General features: G+C 47.0%; 1 protein-coding gene across 1 annotated transcript in view; it reads right to left on the bottom strand.

Annotated features, from left to right (window-relative positions):
• The window catches only part of LOC145350232 (SPRY domain-containing protein 3-like), a 321444-nt gene extending 298257 nt beyond the window's left edge, over positions 1-23187 (bottom strand). Inside the window, exons 1-3 of the mRNA XM_080199294.1 lie at positions 23181-23187; positions 22930-23056; positions 21791-21866 (exon numbers count right to left, since the gene is read on the bottom strand). Of these exons, the coding sequence (XP_080055420.1) occupies positions 21791-21866; positions 22930-23056; positions 23181-23187 (210 nt within the window). The remainder of the gene's footprint in view (positions 1-21790; positions 21867-22929; positions 23057-23180) is intronic.
• Positions 23188-23577: the final 390 nt, after the last annotated feature.

Here is a 23577-nt window from a genome sequence, read left to right on the forward strand (position 1 = left end):
ATCGATGACATTTTCTTCCTTTGGCCTCATGGTGAACAATCACTGCAACAACTATATGATGATATCAACAAATTCCATCCCACCACTAGACTCACCATGGACTATTCCCCAGAATCAGTTGCATTCTTGGACACACGCATCTCCATTAGGGACGGTCACCTCAGCACCTCACTGTACCGCAAGCCCACAGACAATCTCACAATGCTCCACTTCTCCAGTTTCCACCCTAAACATGTTAAAGAAGCCATTCCCTATGGACAAGCCCTCCGTATACACAGGATTTGCTCAGATGAGGAGGATCGTGACAGACACCTCCAGACCCTGAAAGATGCCCTCATAAGAACAGGATATGGTGCTCGACTCATAGATCGGCAGTTCCGATGCGCCACAGCGAAAAACCGCACCGATCTCCTCAGAAGGCAAACACAGGACACAGTGGACAGAGTACCCTTCGTCGTCCAGTACTTCCCCGGAGCGGAGAAGCTACGACATCTCCTCCGGAGTCTTCAACATATCGTTGATGAAGACGAACATCTCGCCAGGGCCATCCCCACACCCCCACTTCTTGCTTTCAGACAACCACACAACCTCAAACAGACCATTGTTCGCAGCAAACTACCCAGCCTTCAGGAGAACAGTGACCACAACACCACACAACCCTGCCACAGCAACCTCTGCAAGACATGCCGGATCATCGACATGGATACCATCATCACACGTGAGAATACCATCCACCAGGTACATGGTAAATACTCTTGCAACTCGGCCAACATTGTCTACCTGATACGTTGCAAGAAAGGATGTCCCAAAGCATGGTACACAGGGGAGACCATGCAGACGCTACGACAACGGATGAATGAACATCGCTCGACAGTCACCAGGCAAGACTGTTCCCTTCCTGTTGGCGAACACTTCAGTGGTCACGGGCATTCAGCCTCTGACCTTCGGGTAAGCATTCTCCAAGGCGGCCTTCACGACACACGACAGCGCAGAGTCGCTGAACAGAGACTGATAGCCAAGTTCCGCACACATGAGGACGGTCTCAACAGGGATCTTGGGTTCATGTCGCACTATCTGTAACCCCCGTGACTTGCCTGGGTTTGCAAAACCTCACTTACTGTACTGTCTGGAGACAATACACATCTCTTTAAACTGTGATCAGTGCTCCTTCCACTCACATTATCAGCCACTTCAGGTCTTGAACAGCAGGTTAGGTGTAAGGATTCGCATTCTAATCAGTAATCTCTAAACTGTCTGTGCTTTATATGCTCTGTCTGAGGCCAGAACTCTCCATTCACCTGACGAAGGGGCTAACCCGAAAGCTTGCGAGTATATTATCAAATAAATAGGTTGGACTAAAACCTGGTGTTGTCAGACTTTTTACAGTGTTTGATGGGGACAGTGTAGAGAGAGCTTTACTCTGTATCTAACCCCATGCTGTACCTGTCCTGGGAGTGTTTGATGGGGGGACAGTGTAGAGGGAGCTTTACTCTGTATCTAACCCCGTGCTGCACCTGTCCTGGGAGTGCTTGATGGGGGGACAGTGTAGAGGGAGCTTTACTCTGTATCTAACCCCGTGCTGTACCTGTCCTGGGAGTGTTTGATGGGGGGTACAGTGTAGAGGGAGCTTTACTCTGTATCTCACCCTGTGCTGTCCCTGTCCTGGGAGTGTTTGATGGGGGGACAGTGTAGAGGGAGCTTTACTCTGTATCTAACCCCGTGCTGTACCTGTCCTGGGAGTGTTTGATGGGGGGACAGTGTAGAGGGAGCTTTGTGGGAAGGGACGTGAGGGATGAATAGATTTAACAACAGTGATAAAGAAAACAAAATGAAGAGTGTGTGTGACATTGTGTAATAGGATTAATCATTCTTGAGCCTCACGTTCCACTAATAACTCATTTATTCTGGTGTCTATTTCATATCAGGCTTGTCATTCACCAGCAGGTCATGAGGTAGAGCCTGGAGCACAGAACGGATTGCGAAGCAGCCTTGCACACTCCAGGATTAGAGGCTTTGTTTTCTATGTTGTTGATAATTGCACCAATTCACAGATCGCGTGCAGTGACGCCCGGATTTGGAAACGGGTGGTGCTTTCCAAATAAACCGGTTTGAAAATGGCATGCATTTTGACACCAGGTTATTACCGGTCAAGCAGCAACCCCAGCGGGAAGTCGAGTGACCAGGGTCAGGTCTGCTGCCAGCCTCCCACCTCACCCTCCCAAACGACAATCAGTGAGTGTGTTCCTGCAAACCAGGCAGAGGACCCCCCCAGGCTGAGTCTCTTTCACTCTTTCAGGCGATGTGGGTGTCACTGGCATGGCCAGCATTTATTACCCAACCCTAATCGTGTCAGACCATTCCAGTGGAATCCACATTGCTGCGTGCGTCTGGATTCACATCATGGCTCCTGCCCTGCCCAAGGCTGCAAGGTGCGATGAAGGGTTGTGAATGAAGTCCAGTCCATCACACAAACCAGCCTCCCATCCATTGGCTCTGTCTACACTTCCCTCGGCAAAGCAGCCGGCATAATTAATGACCCCGCGCACCCCGGACAATCTCTCATCCACCTTCTCCCTTTGGGAAAATGATACAAAAGTCTGAGGGCATGGACCAACCAACTCAAGAACAGCTTCTTCCCTGCTGTTGTCAGACTTCTGAATGGACCTACCTCGCATTAAGTTGATCTTTCTCTACACCCTCGCTCTGATGGTAACACTACATTCTGCACTCTCCCCTTTCATTCTCTATGAACAGTATGCTTTGTCTGTATAGCGCGCAAGAAACAATACTTTTCACTATATGCTAATACATGTGACAATAATAAATCAAATCAGGTGCCTCTTAAATGTTGCTAATGTGCCTGCTTCCACCACCTCCTCTGGTAGCATGTTCCAGGCACTCACCACCTTCTGTGTGAAAAACTTTCCCTGCACATCTCCCTTTAAACTTTCCCTCTCTCACCTTGAACCTGTGCCCTCTTGTAATTGAAACTTCCACCCTAGGAAAAAGCCTCTGACTATCCACCCTGTCTCTGCCTCTCATAATTTTGTCGATCTCTATCAGGTCTCCTCTCAGCCTCTGTCTTTCCAGTGAAAACAATCCTAGTTTATTCAACCTCTCCTCATAGCCAACACCCTCGAGACCAGGCAACATCCTGGTGAACCTTCTTTGCACTCTCTGCAAAGCTTCCACGTCCTTCTGGTAGTGTGGCGACCAGAGCTGCACGCAGTACTCCAAATGCAGCCGAACCAAGGTCTTATATAGCTGCAACATGATTTCCCAACTCTTGTACTCAATGTCCCGACTGATGAAAGGCAAGCATGCCATATGCCTTCTTAATCCCATCCTGCAGTTTCTTCAACACATCTTATGGATTATTAGCATTTTACAGCACAAAAAAAGGCCATTCAGCCCATCATGTCTCTGTTGACTTTTGGAAAGAGCTATCCAATTAGTCCCACCCCCCTCTATTCTTTCCGCTACAGCCCTGCAAATTTCCCCAAGTGAATCTTCAGGCAAGGGGGTTCAGTTGTTCTACAGCAATGTTGAACAACGATGTGAAATCAGACCTAGCGCTGCCCTGCCAGTATGACAGCAATGATATAAGTTCAGAAACATGAGAACCACATGCTCGAGCTGATAGAGCAGCAGCCACACATGACTCACGAGTAATGGGAATTGTAGATACAGCATTCCGTCATCAATGGGAACTCCCAGGCTCAGTCTGAGTGGAAGTGTGGTTTGTGCATCTTGGCAAACTGCTTCAAGAGTGACTGCAAGATTATAACTCCAGTTCTCTTCTGTTGAACATTAACTCTTACACTGCTGTTCAACCTCGGAAACTCTATTCTTGTTGTTCCAAGTATTATAGTTATAGGTTGAAATGAGAATAGGAATTCATGTTAATGTACATCCGTCATCAAGCTTTTACAAAGTAAATCCACGCACCCTCCCTCAAAACCCTTCAAGCTCTTTTCCTTTGTTCCAGCTGGAGGTCTCTGTGCCAATCTAAAGTACAGCTTTTAAACAAATCTTACTGGAAGAAAATTTAACTCCCAGTCTGAGACAGGTTGATGAAGAGACACGATTATCGTCAATGCTCTCTGTCTCTCCAGCTTATGAGGACAGATTGCACACACTGTGACAAGGAGGAGAAAAAGGCTGGAGAACCACAGGTATTGCCAGTCTGGGTGGCACGGTGGCACAGTGGGTTAGCACTGCTGCTTCACAGCTCCAGGGACCTGCGTTTGATTCCCGGCTCGGGTCACTGTCCGTGTGGAGTTTGCACATTCTCCTCGTGTCTGCACGGGTTTCCTCCGGGTGCTCCGGTTTCCTCCCACAGTCCAAAGATGTGCGGGTTAGGTTGATTGGCCGTGCTAAAATTGTACTGAGATGCGTGGATTAGCGGGTAAAATATATAGGGATACTGGGGTAGGGCCTGGGTGGGATTGTGATCAGTGCAGACTCGATGGGCCAAACGGCCTCTTTCTGCACTGTAGGGTTCTATGATTTTGATTCCTGTTTTCCCAAAGCCTGTCCACCATCTACAAGGCACAAGTCAGGAGTGTGATGGAAAACTCTCCACTTGCCTGGATGGGTGCATCTCCAACAACTCACAAGGTGCTCAACACCATCCAGGAAAAAACAGCCCTGCTTGATTAGCACCTCATCCACAAACATTCAATCCCTCCAAAACTGATGAACTGTAGCAGCCGTATGTACCACCTACACAAACCATTTCACCAAGGCTCCTTAGCACCTTCCAAAGCCAGGACTGTTTCTAGAAAGCAAGGACAACAGGTAACAGGACAGCCTGTTTGATATGTCCTCTTTAACCCACTGTCAGATTGGGGAGAATATAATTTCAAATAAATTTCCCGCTGGCGAGAATCTGATGTCTTCCATTGTACTGAGTTTAGTGGCCATTTCCCTGATTCCCGTCACCGGTGGAATGAGGGATTCCACCCGAGGGTTATGAGGGACAGGCAGGAAAAGTGGAGTTAAGCTCACAATCAGGTCGTTCATGAATTGATCGAATGGTGGAGTCACGTGACCGCTACCACCTGGAGGTTCCCCGCCGAGACACTCACCATCCCGACTCGGAAACATCTCACTGAAACTGGGTCAAAATCCTGGAACTCCCTCCCTAACAGCACTGTGAGTGTACCTACACCACAAGAAGGCGGCTCACTATCATCTTCTCAAGAGGCAACTAGGGATGGGATTCGAATTCTGGTCTAGCCAGTGACACCCACCATTGGCTCATTAAAAATATCCATTTATAAGAAGAATTAACAATAATCACGAGTGAGTCACAGAGTGGGGGGGGGGGGGGGCGGTGCAGGGGGAGGTGTGGTTTATATACAGAATAACAGATACCCGGGAGTGAGTTACAGACTGGAATCTAATCAAGGGGTTCGGGGTGGTTTATATATAGAATAACAGATACCCGGGAGTGAGTTACAGACTGGAATCTAATCGAGGGGCTCGGGGTGGTTTATATATAGAATAACAGATACCCGGGAGTGAGTTACAGACTGGAATCTAATCGAGGGGTTCAGGGTGGTTTATATACAGAATAACAGATACCCGGGAGTGAGTTACAGACTGGAATCTAATCGAGGGGTTCAGGGTGGTTTATATACAGAATAACAGATACCCGGGAGTGAGTTACAGACTGGAATCTAATCGAGGGGTTCAGGGTGGTTTATATACAGAATAACAGATACCCGGGAGTGAGTTACAGACTGGAATCTAATCGAGGGGTTCAGGGTGGTTTATATACAGAATAACAGATACCCGGGAGTGAGTTACAGACTGGAATCTAATCGAGGGGTTCAGGGTGGTTTATATACAGAATAACAGATACCCGGGAGTGAGTTACAGACTGGAATCTAATCGAGGGGTTCAGGGAGGTTTATATACAGAATAACAGATACCCGGGAGTGAGTTACAGACTGGAATCTAATCGAGGGGTTCGGGGTGGTTTATATATAGAATAACAGATACCCGGGAGTGAATTACAGACTGGAATCTAATCGAGGGGTTCGGGGTGGTTTATATATAGAATAACAGATACCCGGGAGTGAGTTACAGACTGGAATCTAATCAAGGGGTTCGGGGTGGTTTATATATAGAATAACAGATACCCGGGAGTGAGTTACAGACTGGAATCTAATCGAGGGGCTCGGGGTGGTTTATATATAGAATAACAGATACCCGGGAGTGAGTTACAGACTGGAATCTAATCGAGGGGTTCAGGGTGGTTTATATACAGAATAACAGATACCCGGGAGTGAGTTACAGACTGGAATCTAATCGAGGGGTTCGGGGTGGTTTATATACAGAATAACAGATACCCGGGAGTGAGTTACAGACTGGAATCTAATCGAGGGGTTCAGGGTGGTTTATATACAGAATAACAGATACCCGGGAGTGAGTTACAGACTGGAATCTAATCGAGGGGTTCAGGGTGGTTTATATACAGAATAACAGATACCCGGGAGTGAGTTACAGACTGGAATCTAATCGAGGGGTTCAGGGTGGTTTATATACAGAATAACAGATACCCGGGAGTGAGTTACAGACTGGAATCTAATCGAGGGGTTCAGGGAGGTTTATATACAGAATAACAGATACCCGGGAGTGAGTTACAGACTGGAATCTAATCGAGGGGTTCGGGGTGGTTTATATATAGAATAACAGATACCCGGGAGTGAGTTACAGACTGGAATCTAATCGAGGGGCTCGGGGTGGTTTATATATAGAATAACAGATACCCGGGAGTGAGTTACAGACTGGAATCTAATCGAGGGGTTCAGGGTGGTTTATATACAGAATAACAGATACCCGGGAGTGAGTTACAGACTGGAATCTAATCGAGGGGTTCAGGGTGGTTTATATATAGAATAACAGATACCCGGGAGTGAGTTACAGACTGGAATCTAATCGAGGGGTTCAGGGTGGTTTATATACAGAATAACAGATACCCGGGAGTGAGTTACAGACTGGAATCTAATCGAGGGGTTCAGGGTGGTTTATATACAGAATAACAGATACCCGGGAGTGAGTTACAGACTGGAATCTAATCGAGGGGTTCAGGGTGGTTTATATACAGAATAACAGATACCCGGGAGTGAGTTACAGACTGGAATCTAATCGAGGGGTTCAGGGAGGTTTATATACAGAATAACAGATACCCGGGAGTGAGTTACAGACTGGAATCTAATCGAGGGGTTCGGGGTGGTTTATATATAGAATAACAGATACCCGGGAGTGAATTACAGACTGGAATCTAATCGAGGGGTTCGGGGTGGTTTATATATAGAATAACAGATACCCGGGAGTGAATTACAGACTGGAATCTAATCGAGGGGTTCAGGGTGGTTTATATATAGAATAACAGATACCCGGGAGTGAGTTACAGACTGGAATCTAATCGAGGGGTTCGGGGTGGTTTATATATAGAATAACAGATACCCGGGAGTGAATTACAGACTGGAATCTAATCGAGGGGTTCGGGGTGGTTTATATACAGAATAACAGATACCCGGGAGTTAGTTACAGACTGGAATCTAATCGAGGGGTTCGGGGTGGTTTATATATAGAATAACAGATACCCAGGAGTTAGTTACAGACTGGAATCTAATCGAGGGGTTCGGGGTGGTTTATATATAGAATAACAGATACCCGGGAGTGAGTTACAGACTGGAATCTAATCGAGAGGTTCGGGGTGGTTTAAATATAGAATAACAGATACCCGGGAGTGAGTTACAGACTGGAATCTAATCGAGGGGTTCAGAGTGGTTTATATACAGAATAACAGGTACCCGGGAGTGAGTTACAGACTGGAATCTAATCAAGGGGTTCAGAGTGGTTTATATACAGAATAACAGATACCCGGGAGTGAATTACAGACTGGAATCTAATCGAGGGGTTCGGGGGTGGTTTATATACAGAATAACAGATACCCGGGAGTGAGTTACAGACTGGAATCTAATCGAGGGGTTCGGGGTGGTTTATATATAGAATAACAGATACCCGGGTGTGATTTACAGACTGAAATCTAATCGAGGGGTTCAGGGGTGGTTTATATATAGCGTAACAGATACCTGGGAGTGAGTTACAGACTGGAATCTAATCGAGGGGTTCGGGGTGGTTTATATACAGAATAACAGATACCCGGGAGTGAATTACAGACTGGAATCTAATCGAGGGGTTTGGGGTGGTTTATATGCAGAATAACAGATCCCCGGGAGTGAGTTACAAACTGGAATCTAATCGAGGGGTTCAGAGTGGTTTATATACAGAATAACAGATACCCGGGAGTGAATTACAGACTGGAATCTAATCGAGGGGTTCGGGGTGGTTTATATATAGAATAACAGATACCCGGGTGTGATTTACAGACTGGAATCTAATCGAGGGGTTCGGGGTGGTTTATATATAGAATAACAGATACCCGGGAGTGAGTTACAGACTGGAATCTAATTGAGGGGTTCGGGGTGGTTAATATATAGAATAACAGATACCCGGGAGTGAGTTACAGACTGGAATCTAATCTAGGGGTTCGGGGTGGTTTATATATGGAATAACAGATACCCAGGAGTCAGTTACAGACTGGAATCTAATCGAGGGGTTCGGGGTGGTTTATATACAGAATAACAGATACCCAGGAGTGAGTTAGAGACTGGAATCTAATCGAGGGGTTCAGGGTGGTTTATATATAGAATAACAGATACCCGGGAGTGAGTTACAGACTGGAATCTGATCGAGGGGTTCGGGGTGGTTTATATATGGAATAACAGATACCCAGGAGTCAGTTACAGACTGGAATCTAATCGAGGGGTTCGGGGTGGTTTATGTACAAAATAACAGATACCCAGGAGTGAGTTACAGACTGGAATCTAATCGAGGGGTTCAGAGTGGTTTATATATAGAATAACAGATACCCAGGAGTCAGTTACAGACTGGAATCTAATCGAGGGATTCGGGGTGGTTTATATATAGAATCACAGATACCCAGGAGTTAGTTACAGACTGGAATCTAATCGAGGGGTTTGGGGTGGTTTATATATAGAATAACAGATACCCGGGAGTGAGTTACAGACTGGAATCTAATCGAGGGGTTTGGGGTGGTTTATATGTAGAATAACAGATACCCGGGAGTGAGTTACAGACTGGAATCTAATCGAGGGGTTTGGGGTGGTTTATATATAGCGTAACAGATACCCGGGAGTGAGTTACAGACTGGAATCTAATCGAAGTGTTCGGGGTGGTTTATATATAGAATAACAGATAACGGGGACTGAGTTACAGACTGGAATCTAATCGAGGGGTTCGGGGTGGTTTATATATAGAATAACAGGTACCCAGGAGTGAGTTACAGACTGGAATCTAATCGAGGGGTTCGGGGTGGTTTATATATAGAATAACAGATACCCAGGAGTGAGTTACAGACTGGAATCTAATCGAGGGGTTCGGGGTGGTTTATATACAGAATAACAGCTCCCCGGGAGTGAGTAACAGACTGGAATCTAATCGAGGGGTTCGGGGTGGTTTATATACAGAATAACAGATACCCGGGAGTGAGTTACAGACTGGAATCTAATCGAGGGGTTCGGGGGGGGGGTTTATACATAGAATAACAGATACCCGGGAGTGAGTTACAGACTGGAATCTAATCGAGGAGGTCGGGGTGGTTTTTATACATAGAATAACAATGAGTCAATCAGAGGGATGCAATCTATAATGGACTCAGTATTATACAGATGGTTAAATTGCCAGTGACTAACAGATCCTCAGCCACTCTGCTGTAATTGTAATCAGTATTTAATGTGGAATTTTAGCAGTCACAGCGGATGGGTGGATAGATTTTCTCACAATTATTCAGACGCATCTTAATATTTAAAGTTCAGACACACTGAGCGGGATCCTCAATCCCAGTACAGTTCTCCACAGACAGTGTAAATGTAAATTACTTGGTGCTCACATGGTTTACTAAACCCCTGTCCTTGTTAACTGCTGCCCAAGTCCCCCAGTCTCAGGATGTCTCCAATCCCAGCAGCGTGCACATATTTACTTCCTCACTGGAAAACTGTCCCCTCGATTCTGCCCAGTGGGATCAGGATTAGAACAAACTCTCGGAAAGCCCCATTGAAGCAAGTAATTGTTTTATGAGCACCGATCAAAATTACTTTGTTTGATCCTCTCAAATCCTATGTATGTTTGACCAGATACTTTCTAAACATTATCTGGAGGCTCTGGCACTGGTTCATATGCTTTTGTTCACCTCATCACAATCCCCAGATTCCTCCTCTGACATTGATACAAATACCTCACTAGCTCTACTTGCCAACTATATTTGAATCAATAATATGGTATTGTGAGAGCCAGGGGAGACACTCCTCGGTTTTGTGTCAAGGTGTAGGGAACTGGCAGAACATAGGGCAATCTTACCAAAAAAAATTCTAAGTGCTGAGCGAGTGTGAAAACAGCAGAGGATCGCAATGAACTTTTGGGCGAGTTAAAAGTCCGATCTGAGCAAAAAATGAAGGAAGGCCCGTTTCCCGCCAGTAAACATAGAACATAGAACATAGAACATTACAGCGCAGAACAGGCCCTTCGGCCCACGATGTTGCGCCGACCAGTTACAAAACAATGACCCACTAACCTAAACCAATCCTTTTTCGTCCATAAACCTATCCACGGATCTCTTAAACGCCCCCAAACTAGGCGCATTAAAGGAGAAAGCTGAGCCTAAACTCACCCAAAAGTTTATATATAGAATAACAGATACCGGGAGTGAGTTTTAAATAGGAATCTAATTGCCCGAGGGGTAAAGTTTAGAACATAGAACACTACAGCACAAACAGGCCCTTCAGCCCACAAGTTGTGCCGATCACATCTATACCTACCAATCCATAGACCTATCTATAACCCCCAATCCCATTAGATCCCATATACTCATCCAGAAGTCTTTTAAAAGACCCCAGCGAGTTCGCCTCCACCACCACTGACGGCAGCCGATTCCATTCACTCACCACCCTCTGAGTGAAAAACTTACCCCTGACATCTCCTCTGTACTTGCTTCCCTGCACCTTAAATCTGTGTCCTCTCGTAGTGACCATTTCAGCCTTGGGAAATAGCCTCCAAGAATCCACCCTATCTATTCCTCTCAACATCTTATAAACCTCTATCAGGTTGCCTCTCAACCTTCAAGGAGCAGAGTCCCAGGTCCCTCAACCTATCTTCATAAGGCATGCCTCCCAATCCAGGCAACATCCTTGTAAATCTCCTCTGCACCCTTTCAATAGCTTCCACATCCTTCCTGTAGTGAGGCGACCAGAACTGCGCACAGTACTCCAAGTGGGGTCTGACAAGTTTGAAAGAGATGTACGAGGCAGATTTTTTACGCAGAGAGTGGTGGGTGTCTGGAACTCATTGCCGGGGGAGGTAGTGGAAGCGGATATGGTAGTGACTATTAAGGGTGTCTTGACAAGTACACGAATGAGATGGGAATAGAGGGATATGGTCCCCGGAAGGGTAGGGGGTTTTAGTTAAGTCGGGCAGCATGGTCGGTACAGGCTTGAAGGGCTGAAGGGCCTGTTCCTGTGTGGTTTTGTTCTTTGTTCTTTGAAAGCTGGCAGCTTGCAGCAGAGAGCGCAATTGCGAATGTGCAAACCATTCTGTGCTGTGTAACAGTACAGAGGAGAGAGATCTGTCACTACCTCCCCCTAGCTATCACTGGTCTTCGCAGCCAATCAACCTCCCCCAGCACAGACTGGCCGGTCGCCCCCTCTTCTGCCCCCTGGGATTGCACATCCCCCCCCCCCCCCCCCCCCCACAACCCCCCCACACGGACCTGGTCGATCGCTGGTTGAAGAGTGGGCACGTCTCCCCGCCTGCCTCCCCTTAGGCCCCTCTCCCTTCAGGCCCAGACTATCCATCCCACGATCACTTGTAATATTTCAATTCTACTTGCCACAGAATTTCGAAATTGAGATGAGTCTCGCGCCCTGAGGCTGATCTCTCTGGATATCCAGTGCCAGGAAGATCGCGAGGGGTGAGGAATCGGGTCTGAACCCGGCTTGTCGATCGGTGGGATGAGAAGGTCATCCATTAGCAGGAATGTTAACTCGGAGGGCATGTCTTCAAAATAAAGGGGAGCTGATTTAGGACTGAACAAAGAAAAGAACAAAGAAAATTACAGCATCGTGGAATTGCACACGTTTCGGCCCCTCCAAGCCTGCACCGACCATGCTGCCCGACTGAACTAAAACCCCCTACCCTTCCGGGGACCATATCCCTCTATTCCCATCCTATTCATTTATTTGTCCAGATGCCCCTTAAAACTCACTACCATATCCGCTTCTACTACCGCCCCCAGCAACGAGTTCCAGGCACCCACCACCCTCTGTGTAAAAAATCTGCCTCGTACATCTCCTTTAAACCTTGCCCCTCACACCTTAAACCTGTGCCCCCAGTAATTGACTCTTCCACCCTGGGAAAAAGTTTCTGACTATCCACTCTGTCCGTGCCTCCCCTAATCTTGTAGATTTCTATCAGGTCTCCCCTCAATCTCTGTCGTTCCAGTGAGAACAAACCAAGTTTCTCCAACCTCTCCTCATAGCTAATGCCCTCCATACCAGGCAACATCCTGGTAAATCTTTTCTGTACCCTCTCCAAAGCCTCCACATCCTTCTGGTAGTGTGGTGACCAGAATTGAACACTATATTCCAGGCGCAGCCCCACTAAGGTTCTATAAAGCTGCAACATGACTTGCCAATTTTTGAACTCAACACCCCGGCCGATGAAGGCGAGCATGCCGTATGCCTTCTTGACCACCTTCTCCACCTGTATTGCCACTTTCAGTGACCTGTGTACCTGTACACCCACATCCTTCTGCTTTCAATATTCTTAAGCATTCTGCCATTTACTGTATATTTCCTATCTGCATTGGACCTTCCAAAATGCATTCCCTCACATTTGTCTGAATTAAACTCCATCTGCCATCTCTCCACCCAAGTCTCCAACCAATCAGCAAATTTGCTGATGACACTAAGATGGTTGGATTGGCGGGTACTGAGGAGCAGTGCCTGGCAATGCAACAGGACATAGACAGGCTGGTAGATTGGGCAGATAGATGGCAAATGGAATTTAATCCGGAGAAATGCGAGGTGATGCACTTTGGCCGGAATAATGTGGAGGGGAGTTATACGATAAAAGGTAGAACTATCTGGAGTATAGATACGCAGAGAGACCTGGGGGTGCAAGTGCACAAGTCCCTGAAGGTGTCGGTGCAGGTGCAGAACGTGATGAGGAAAGCGTATGGTATGTTAGCCTTCATAGGAAGAGGTATAGAATATAAGAGTAGGAGTCTGATGTTGCAGTTGTATAGAACGTTGGTTAGGCCTCACTTGGAGTACTGCGTCCAGTTCTGGTCGCCGTACTACCGGAAGGATGTAGAGATCCTGGAGAGAGTGCAGAGGAGATTTACCAGGATGCTGCCTGGTATGGAAGGGCTGTCTTACGAGGAAAGATTGAATGAACTTGGGCTGTTTTCCCTTGAGAGACGTCGGCTGAGGGGGGATCTAATCGAGGTTTATAAGATTATGAAGGGGATAGATAGAGTAAATGGTGGTAAGCTTTTTCCGCTATTAGAAATGGATAGAACAAGGGGTCACGGGCTTAGGGTGAGGGGGGCTAGGTATAAGATAAATATTAGAGGGCAGTTTTTCACGCAAAGGGTAGTGGGGGTGTGGAATGCACTGCCGAGTAAGGTGGTGGAAGCAGGCACGCTAGGGTTGTTTAAGAGTCACTTAGACAGCCACATGAGCGGTCTACATATAGGGGGATATAGCAGGCCTTACTAAACATTGTAGGCTTGGGAATACATTTTGCCTCAGGGATGTTACAGTCTTTGCCTGTTTAATAATGAATTTTTTTGTCTCCACAGGCATTTAAGTCCAGCAAGGGGCATGCATGCGGCAGGTTGTAGTGGGCTGCTCTTGGACGTTGCTTCGGGAGTTGCCTATTGCTTCATGTCGTTAGTGTGCTTAAACTGGACCATCTCGAGGGCAACATGACAGCTCAGAGACTATCTCTGTTGCTGTGCGGACACATGGATTTGGGCCTGTGTCTGTGGGAGTTTGCACGTTCTCCCCGTGGTTGCGTGGGTTTCCTCCGGGTGCTCCGGTTTCCTCCCACATCCCCAAAGATGTGCTTTTAGGCTGATTGATTGGGTACTAAATTGTCCCTAAATTGGACTTCCCTGATCCTCCTACATTAGGCGTAGACTAAAATCATGAATAGGTCACTGAGACAGTGGGACGGCGGCGCGGGCTCGTTGGGCCGAAGGGCCTGTTTCCCGTGCTGTGTTGTTCTTTGTTCTTTGTTCTTTGTTCAATCTATATCCTGCTGTATCCTCTGATAGTCCTCATCGCTATAAGAACATAAGAAATAGGAGCAGGAGTAGGCCATCCAGCCCTTCGAGCCTGCCCTGCCATTCAATAAGATCATGGCTGATCTGTCGCTGCTCAGTTCCACTTTCCCGCCCTCTCCCCATAACCGTTAATCCCCTCTCCTATCAAAAACCCATCAACCCGCGTCTTAAAAATATTTAGCGAGGCAGCCTCCACCACTTCAACGGGCAGAGAATTCCAGAGATTCACCACCCTTTGAGTGAAGAAGTTCCTCCTCAACTCCGTTCTAAACCGCCCCCCTTTTATCTTGAAGCTGTGCCCCCTAGTCCTATTGTCTTTTTTGAGCGGGAAGAGTCTTTCCACCTCTATCCTATCCATCCCATTCATCATCTTATACGTCTCAATGAGATCTCCTCTCATTCTTCTAAACTCTAACGAGTACAAGCTATCCACAAATCCACCAATCTTTGTGTGATCTACAAACTTAATAATCAATCCAGTTACATTTTCCTTCAAACCATTTATATATATTACAAACAGCGAAGGTCCCAGCACTGATCCCTGACGAACTCCACTTGTCACAGCCCTCCATCCAGAAACGCACCCTTCCACTGCTACCCTCTGTCTTCTTTGGTTGACCCAAGTCTGTAGCCATCTTGCCAGTTCACCTCTGATCCCATGCAACTTCACCTTCTGCACCAGTCTGCCATGAGGGACCTTGTCAAAGACCTTACTGAAGTCCATGTAGACAACATCCACTGCCTTACCCTCATCGATCATCTTCATCACTTCCTCGAAAAACTCGATCAAGTTAGTGAGACACGACCCTCCCCTTCACAAAACCATGTTGCCTCGCACTAATCCATCCACTTATTTCCAAGTGAGAATAAATCCTGTCTCAGAGAATCCTCTCCAATAATTCCCCTAACACTGATGTAAGGCTCACCAGCCTGTAATTACCTGGATTATTCTTGCTACCCTTCTTAAACAAAGGAACAACATTGGTTATTCTCCAATCCTCTGGGGCCTCCCCTGTAGCCAGTGAGGATACAAAGATTTCTCTCAAAGCCCCAGCAAGTTCCTCCCTTGCCTGTCTCAGTATTCTGAGTTGAGGAGAAACTTCTTCACACAAAGGGTTGTGAACCTGTGGAATTCTCTGCCTAGTGAAGCAGTTGAGGCTACCTCATTGAATGTTTTTTCAGACAAGGATAGATATATTTTTGAATAGTAAAGGAATTAAGGGTTATGGGGAATGGGCGGGTAAGTAGAACCGAGTCCACAAAAAGATCAGCCATGATTTTATCGAATGGCGGAGAAGGTTTGAGCGGCCAGATGGCCCACTCCCGTTCCTTGTTCTTATGTTTTTATATGGCATGCCTACCTACATCCGCCAGGGCATTGAGTACAGGAGTTGAGAAATCACGTTGCAGCTATATAAAACCTCAGTTAGGCCGCATTTGGAGTATTGTGTGCAGCTCTGGTCACCACACTACCAGGAGGGCTTGAAATGTTTGGAGAGAGTGCAAGGAAGGTTCACCAGGACGTTGCCAGGTCTCGAGGGCATTGGCAATGAGGAGAAGTTGGAAAGGCCGAGGCTGAGGGTGGGATTTGGTAGAAATCAACAGAATTATGAAAGTGGTAGACAGGGTGGATAGTCAGAGGCTTCTTCCAAGAGTATTATGGTCAATTACAAGGGGGCACAGGTTCAAGGTGAGAGGGGGAAAGTTTAAGGGAGATGTGCGGAGGAAATTCTTCACGCAAATGTAGTGGGTGCCTGGAACGTACTTCCAGAGGAGGTAGTGGAAGCAGGCACATAAGCAACATTTAAGGAGCGTCTGGATGGATGTATGAATAGGGAGGAAATAGAGGGATCTGGACCGAGAAAGGGCAGAAGATTATTTTTTTAGTTAGGACATCATGATTGGCACAGGCTTGGAAGGGCCAAATGGCCTGTTCCTGTGCTGTACATTTCTTTGCTCTCTGTAGGCATAGCCAGTTTTCCAGCATCATATAACACCACCACAAACGTCACCACAGGGATCACACTGAGTTACCGATTCAGGTACGAATAAGATTGGACACGATATTCCCAAATGTGGGTGGAGGCTCGGCAAACTTACATAGAACATAGAACATTCCAGCGCATTACAGGCCCTTCGGCCCTCAATGTTGTGCTGACCAGTGGAACCAATCTAATGACCCTTTAACCTAAACTATTCCAATGTTATCCATATGCCTATCCACTGACCATTTGAACACCCTTAAAGTTGGCAAGTCCACAACTGCTGCAGGCAGGGCATTCCACGCCCTTACTACCCTCTGAGTAAAGAACCTACCTCTGACATCCGTCCTATAATTACCACACCTTAATTTAAAGCTATGTCCCCTCGTGTTAGCCATCACCATCCGAGGTAAAAGGCTCTCACTGTCCACCCTATCCAATCCTTTGATCATCTTGTATGCCTCAATCAGGTCACCTCGTAACCTTCTTCTCTCCAATGAAAATAACCTCAAGTCCCTCAGCCTTTCCTCATAAGACCTTCTCAGAAGATAAATCACAATTCAAGACAGACTGTTTGAAGTGGAGGATGCCATCTTGATTGGAGCCTTTGTACAGGTTCAGTGTGGATGGTTGGTGAAATAGTGGAGAGAACAGGTCCAGTCCCCTGTACCATGGAGAGTACAAGGCTGCAAGCTTAGGAAACACGTGGACCATTCTGAGCAGGAGGGCAGTGATAAGGAATACACAGGTGGCCCCTGCAGATAGTTTGAGGTTTCCAGTTCTGGTTGCTGGAATTTTGGTGGAGAATATGGGATCTGAGCTATTGATGAACAACCAGAAGCTGCTGAAGAGGCAACAAATTCAGGATTAATGAGCCTGCCCTCCTCGTCCGTCCCTTCAAAAGCAGATGAGCCTGTCACTGAACTGAGGCACTCCTAGCAGAGCCCAGAAATCTCACGACTGATTGAACCTTTGCTGAGTTTTTTAGTGGGTCTTCCTGAAACTCTTTTTAATATAAGAGCCTGCCGTGAGCCTAACTAACCTTGTTCTTTGTTTCTCCTGAGGGGTGTTTCGGATTTGAGCGGGAAGGCAGGTAGTAACCTGGCTCCTTAAGGGAGGGTACATTCCCAGGGGCCGTGGGGCTGTCAATGACACTATGGACCATCTCGGCCGGCAGTCAAACCAATCAGCAGGAGGCTCGGAGCACAGGTTGAGGAGGAACCGGCAGTTGGAGTTTGGGAGTTGAGCAGAACAGTTGCATTGTAATCTAATCCAACTTTGTTGTTTTTATTCTTACCGTTTGGCAATAAAGCCTTTTATTGTTAAACCGAGTTGCCCTCGATCTATTCAATTACCTTTTCATCAGGACACTGCATAGGATGCCCAATAATCTCTCCTCCTGAGTCTGACATTCAGGCTAAATCTGCAAGTTTGATGTATGGCCACAGTTAAGGTCACACGGAAGAAAACAAAATCAACAGCTCGATGCTCGATTTGGTTCACATGATGTGAGAGTGTTTGCGTTCTCAGAGAATTTTCAGAAACATTTTCAGTCAGAATTTGCAGATTCAGAAGTCAAGATCACTGCGCGCCTCCCCCCCCCACCCCCCCCCCCCCCCCGCCACCCCCCACACAGTTCCTCGCGCACTCCCCCACCAGCCCACGGCCCCACCTTCTTACCTCCCCACCCCACCCCCACCAGGAAGTTGATCCATCGTGGTGAGGTGGCTCGGAAGGAATTCTGATGAGCAATTTATCACAACAGCCTTTTTACATTATGTTTAAATGTGTTCCGAACCCATTGTTTTTCTCCTTGTGACAGAAACAGTTTGATTTGCCAGCATTTTTATTCCAAATATCACCACCTCCAAAAGACCATTTATACATCTGCAAACTATTGTGCAAATGCAATGACTCACAGAACAGACTGATGTTTTCTGTGAGAAGACATACAGGAGACAGTGTAAAATCGAGAGAGCCCTCGATATCATTCCACCACCAATGTTCTACAGCCACAGTCAGGCCGTGTCTCTCTGATCCTCGGGTTCCAGAGTGGCATAAATTATTTCAGATTCAAACAGTTCAAAATTCGCAATAATTGTCTCTGTTGTAAATCCATGCTGGGGAGATAACATTACAGCACAGCAAGAAACCATACAACCCAACCAGGCTTAAGCTACTCAACTTCATAAATGCTGGGCAGCCAATGACACCCGTGTCCCACAAACGAATTAAAAAAAACTTTCCTGCAATCTCTCTATCCTTCTTGATGAAGCAATAAACAAGGCCTCTCACACAGGTACAAAATACACCATTTCAGAGAGTAGCAGCAGGGTACTTTTTCATTCATCCATGGGACATGGGTGTCGCTGGCTGGGCCAGCATTTATTACTCATCCCTAGTTGCCCGTGAGGAGGTGGTGGTGAGCTGCACTCTTGAATCGCTGCAGTCCACGTGATGTGGGTTGACCCACAATGCTGTTAGGGAGAGAATTCCAGGATTGTGACCCAGTGACAGTGAAGGAACAGAGATATAATTCCAAGTCAGGATGGTGAGTGACTTGGAGGGGAACTTGCAGGTGGGGATGTTCCCAGGTATCTGCTGCCCTTGTCCTTCTAGATGGAAGTGGTTGTGGGTTTGGAAGGTGCTGCCTAAGGATCTTTAGTGAATTTCTGCATCGCATCTTGTAGATAGTACACACTGCTGCTACTGAGTGTCAGGGGTAGAGGGATTGAATGTTTGTAGATGTGATGCTAATCAAGTGAGCTGCTTTGTCCTGGATGGTGCTGAGCTTCTTGTGTGTTGTTGGAGCTGCATCCATCCAGGCAAGTGGGGAGTATTCCATCACACTCCTGACTTATGCCTTGTAGGTGGTGGACAGGCTCTGGGGGATCAGTAGTTGAGTTATTGCTGCAGTATTCCCAGCTCTGACTTGCTCTTGTAACCACTGTGTTAATGTGGTGGGTCCAGTTGAGTTCCTCAGCCCAGCTTCCCACCCAAAATGTATCCCTCAATCATCATAAAAACAAGATTGTCTGGTCATCATCATATCTAAACTATTCGCTTCACTCCGTGTGGGAGCGGGTTCCACACTTTCACCACCTTCTGGCTACAGAAGCTTCTCTGGAATTCCCCACTGGAATTCTCGGTTGCACTATTATTGATGATCTCTTGTTCAACTTGTTCCCCACAAGAGGAAAACATTCTCTCCACACCCACTTTACCAAAACCTCTCTGAATTCTAAGCACTCCTATCAGGTCTGCTTTGGGAAATAAATGGGATTATACTGAGCACAGTTAGAGTGGGAAATCACACAGAATACTGTGTGTTCCCTTCTAGTTTGGGGGTTGGTTCTGATTTAACTGCATTCAGGTATCTCAGAGACAGGGTACAGGAATGAGATAAAGAATCTGTTGAACTGGTGTGACAACAATAATCTCTCCATCGACGCCAACAAAACTAAGGAGATTGTCATCGACTTCAGAAAGCGTAAAGGAGAACATGCCCCTGTCTACATCAACGGGGGCGAAGTAGAAAGGATTGAGAGCTTCAGGTTTTTAGGTGTCCAGATCACTGACAATCTGCCCATGCCAACACTATAGTTAAGAAAGCCCATCAACACTTCTACTCTCTCAGAACATAGAACATAGAACATTACAGCGCAGAACAGGCCCTTCGGCCCACGATGTTGCGCCGACCAGTTAAAAAACAATGACCCTCTAACCTAAACCAATCCCTTTCCATCCATAAACCTATCCACGGATCTCTTAAACGCCCCCAAACTTGGCGCATTTACAACTGCAGCAGGCAGGGCATTCCATTCCCCTCCCACCCTCTGGGTAAAGAAGCTACCTCTGACATCCGTCCTATAACTACCACCCCTTAATTTAAAGCTATGCCCCCTCGTGCTAGCTTTCTCCATCCGAGGAAAAAGGCTATCACTGTCCACCCTATCTAAACCTCTAATCATCTTATATGTTTCAATAAGGTCCCCTCTTAGCCACCTTCTTTCTAACGAAAACAACCTCAAATCCCTCAGTCTCTCCTCATAGGACCTCCCCTCCATACCAGGCAACATCCTGGTAAACCTCCTCTGCACCCTCTCCAATGCCTCCACATCCTTCCTGTAATGTGGGGACCAGAACTGCACACAATACTCCAAGTGCGGACGCACCAGAGTTTTGTACAGTTGCAACATGACGCTGCGGCTCCTAAATTCAATCCCCCTACCAATAAACGCCAAGACACCGTATGCCTTCCTAGCAACCTTATCTACTTGATTCCCAACTTTCAGGGATCTATGTACACATACACCTAGATCCCTCTGTTCATCAACACTATTCAGAGTCCTACCGTTAGCCCTATACTCTACACTAGAAGACTAAGGAAATTTGGCATGTCAGCTACGACTCTCACCAACTTTTACAGATGCCCCATAGAAAGCATTCTTTCTGGTTGTATCACAGCTTGGTCTGGGCTCCTGCTCTGCCCAAGACCGCAAGGCACTACAGAAGGTCATGAATGTAGCCCAATCCATCACACAAACCAGCCTCCCATCCATTGACTCTGTCTACACTTCCCGCTGCCTCGGGAAAGTAGCCAGCATAATTAACGACCCCACGCACCCCGGACATTCTCTCTTCCACCTTCTTCCATCGGGAAAAAGGTACAAAAGTCTGAGGTCACGTACCGACCGACTCAAGAACAGTTTCTTCCCTGCTGCTGTCAGGCTTTTGAATGGACCTACTTTGTATTAAGTTGATCTTTCTCTACACACTAGCTATGACTGTAACACTACATTCTGCACTCTCTCCTTTCCTTCTCTATGAACAGTATGCTTTGTCTGTATAATACACAAGAAACAATACTTTTCACTGTATGTTAATACATGTAACAATAATAAATCAAATCAGATTCACCGTGACTCCAGCAATGAGCAAGTGGCCAGTCCAAAATCAAGGAATGAGGGGTTGGGAGAGACAGGGACAGGGAAGGGGTAACAAGGGGAGGGAGGGAAGGGCAGCTAATTGTTTTCTGGAAGATTCCAGCCAGATTCTGAGGTTTAGCAGTGTCCACCAGACAGGCCAGCAGGCCTGGTCCATGTGTTTCACCCATTCAGTAACTGGAAGCTGTGTCAGATAGTGAGCTGTTAATAGGGGGTTGAGGATTCGCTCCCCACTCAGGTCTCAGCGTTCCCATGGACCCCTTGTCCATCTGCAGCCCTACCCCCTCACCAGCTCCAGGTTCACCCGCCTCCCCATTCCCCAACACTCCACCACATCGTCACCCCATGAAAGACAAGGGTATCTTTCCACTGAAGATCTTCAAATTGCAGCTGGAATTCAATCGAATCTCATTGCTTACCTCAAAGTAATTGTTGTGTTTGGGCAGCGGCTGAGACGCCACAAAGCAGCCAACTTCCCCGGAATTCCCCTGGTACCTGTCAGAGTGAGAGAGGAAACCAGATTTACACAGTGCCTCAGACAAAAGGACTTTCCATCAGTCATTCTATCATCTACTGTAACTAACCCCAAACCCATAATTACTCCCTAACCCCAAACTGAACGGCATGGTAGCACAGTGGTTAGCACTGCTGCTTCACAGCTCCAGGGACTTGGGTTCGATTCCCAGCTCGGGTCACTGTCTGTGTAGAGTTGTATGTTCTCCTCGTGTCTGCGTGGGTTTCCTCCGGGTGCTCCGATTTCCTCCCACAATCCAAAGATGTGCGGGTTAGGTTGATTGGTCATGCTAAAATTACCCCTTCGTGTCCTATGATGTGTAGGTTAGAGGGATTAGTGGGTAAAATATGTAGGGAAATGGGGGTAGGGCCTGGGTGGGATTGTGGTGGGTGCAGACTCAATGGGCCAAATGGCCTCTTTCTGCACTGTAGAGTTTCTATGATTCTATGAATTATCCCCTAACCCCAAACCCGTGATTACTCCCGAACCCCCAACCTGTAATTAACTCCAAACCTGTAATTAACCCCCTAACCCCACCCACAGTAATTAACCCGCTAACCCCACCCACTGTAATTAACCCCCTAACCCCACCCACTGTAATTAACCCCCTAACCCCACCCACTGTAATTAACCCCTAACCCCACCCACTGTAATTAACCCCTAACCCCACCCACTGTAATTAACCCCCCTAACCCCACCCACTGTAATTAACCCCCTAACCCCACCCACTGTAATTAACCCGCTAACCCCACCCACTGTAATTAACCCCCTAACCCCACCCACTGTAATTAACCCCTAACCCCACCCACTGTAATTAACCCCCTAACCCCACCCACTGTAATTAACCCCCCTAACCCCACCCACTGTAATTAACCCCCTAACCCCACCCACTGTAATTAACCCCCTAACCCCACCCACTGTAATTAACCCCCTAACCCCACCCACTGTAATTAACCCTGGATGTGCCTGCTGTAATAGTTAACCCTCGAGTTGTTGTCTCTGCTTTGTTTCACTGATCCAGGTAAGGTTTTGTATTATCCTCACCGGAGGACACAGCCAGTGATGTGTATCCGTTCAGAGCGATCACACAGTGAGGGGGTTGCTGCTGATCCACACACTGCCCTCTTCCAGCTCAATATGTCTCGAACCTGCCGACTAAAGTCCTCCATTCCTGTGGAGAAGCAACATCAGAATCAGGGATACGTTTCACCCAATGTTTGCTCCTTTGATTTCTATTTTTCTGCACTCAAACCCCTCAGTGACTATTCACAAAATCACAGCAGCACAAATTTCACCTTCCATTTCCTCCAATCAGGCTTCTGCCCCACAGCAATCAAACATCTCTTATTATAAATCACCAGATCACTGCTGTGACTGTGACAGAGGAAAGCTTTCCCTCCTTGTCTTTCTCCAGCTGTCTGCAGCCTCCAACACGGTTTGGTCACACAATCCTCCTCCAACACGGTTTGGTCACACAATCCTCCTCCAACACGGTTTGGTCACACAATCCTCCTCTAACACGGTTTGGTCACACAATCCTCCTCCAACACGGTTTGGTCACACAATCCTCCTCCAACACGGTTTGGTCACACAATCCTCCTCTAACACGGTTTGGTCACACAATCCTCCTCCAACACGGTTTGGTCACATAATCCTCCTCCAACACGGTTTGGTCACACAATCCTCCTCCAA

Source organism: Carcharhinus amblyrhynchos, chromosome 11, assembly GCF_965287045.1.
Source record: "Carcharhinus amblyrhynchos chromosome 11, sCarAmb.v2.hapA, whole genome shotgun sequence".
NCBI lineage: Eukaryota > Metazoa > Chordata > Chondrichthyes > Carcharhiniformes > Carcharhinidae > Carcharhinus > Carcharhinus amblyrhynchos.